Raw genomic sequence first — 1,429 nt, forward strand, 5'->3', positions numbered from 1 at the left:
TAAAAAATATATTTATTTGAAACACTCTGTAAAGGCCAACAATACTTATTTACAACCATGAAACAAAGAGAAGGTCTCCGCCATAAGATCAAGTAATGACAACAGGTACTGCCTGTTTTTAGTGGGTGAAATGACAAGATAAAGTTCTGCATTGTCACTATAAATAAAGGATTCCACTTCCTTTGTTTAAGTCTTTTGTGGTCTGTCTTTTTTTTTTTTTATCTGCAGAATAACATGTCGACCAACAGCTCCAAAAGATCAGCCTGGCCTATGACTGGCCGAAAGAAGAGTTCAATGATGAGGCTGGGCGTGATGCTCTGCAGCATGGAGGCTGTGACCAGGATCCGAGCGAAACGCTCCTGATTCCCCGGGTGGAGGAGCTGGACCACCTCGCTCAGGGCGTGCTGGGCCTCCTGCTGCAAGCCTTCAACGAAGATGCCTGCCTTTAAATCCGGTACATCTGTTGACGGCAGACAAAAGAAAGAAGGGTTACTAACACGTCCGATGCTAAAGCTGCAATAAGAACTTACATGTATTTCTTTATTGAGGTAATTCAATACACACCTGGGTTAAATATCGTGGTCCCCTTCAGGTACGCATATTCCTTTGGGCTCAAATCCAAACTCCAAAACTTCTTGAGGCATGACTTGAGCTTGCCGACGCCGGCCATGGTGGGCTGCTCTCTCTCCAGCTCGGGCCTCCCCTGGCGGTTCAGGAGGATCTTCTTCAGCATGCTGTCGGCCGGGATGTCCGTCACCTCGAAATCCACGTGCTCCTGGGCCAGACCCAGTATGAAGAGCGGTGCCCAGCAGCTCCTCAGCAGCGTGAACTGGTCGTTCGGCGGCAGCTGCTTAAAGGCGGGCAAGTTCTTCATGAAGTGGAGAGTTTTGACCAGCACGGCCGACGCTTCTTTGCAGATCTCCTCAGGCCTCCTCAGGCACACTGTCCGTCGCACCTCACAGCTGCATCTGTGAGGCACGGCGCCGTAACCGAGGCTGCCCGCACTGCGTTTGCCGCTATCCATTTGGCTGAGGATGTTGTAGAGGATCGGATTTGAAAACCTTTCGCTGTTGGTGGAACAGTGGCATTGGTTATCCATTTTGTACTCAGAGATGTCGTGAAGGCAGTTAAATTGAAGCGTCCCCTCACTGGACGGGCTCTCGGTGAGCTTGTGAGCCGTGCCTCTGCTACTGCCAGCGAGCCTGCATTTATAGGGCAGACCCACCTTGCGAGGTGGACCTTGACTTGTCAATACACTCTGTGAAAAACAGCCGTGTGCTCTGCCAGGTGACTGATGGTATAACCCTGGACAACTGATAAGCTTTTCTCAATGAAAAGGAGCTGCTGGAGTAACGCCTGGGTATCAAGTAAGGTTGGGCCTTATCTTGCAGCCGGTGTCATTAACCCAGGCCGTACCAAGCTACCAAGG

The 1,429-nt window shown here is 50.5% G+C and overlaps 1 protein-coding gene across 1 annotated transcript; it reads right to left on the bottom strand.

The window, feature by feature from the left end:
- Window positions 1-218: 218 nt before the first annotated feature.
- Window positions 219-1,099, bottom strand: nr0b2a (nuclear receptor subfamily 0, group B, member 2a). The gene is made up of 2 exons (XM_030102769.1): window positions 565-1,099; window positions 219-460 (listed from the first exon to the last, which is right to left on the bottom strand). Exons 1-2 carry the CDS (start codon window positions 1,097-1,099, stop codon window positions 219-221), a joined length of 777 nt encoding a protein of 258 aa, XP_029958629.1.
- Window positions 1,100-1,429: the final 330 nt, after the last annotated feature.

The sequence above is a fragment of the Salarias fasciatus genome, chromosome 11, assembly GCF_902148845.1.
Source record: "Salarias fasciatus chromosome 11, fSalaFa1.1, whole genome shotgun sequence".
Taxonomy (NCBI): domain Eukaryota; kingdom Metazoa; phylum Chordata; class Actinopteri; order Blenniiformes; family Blenniidae; genus Salarias; species Salarias fasciatus.

Coding starts and splice junctions, on each gene's coding strand:
- nr0b2a (XM_030102769.1), bottom strand. CDS start 1,099: ATGGATAACCAATGCCACTGTTCCACCAACAGCGAAAGGTTTTCAAAT. Junction 461..564: donor GACCACGATATTTAACCCAG/GTGTGTATTGAA, acceptor TGCCGTCAACAG/ATGTACCGGATTTAAAGGCA.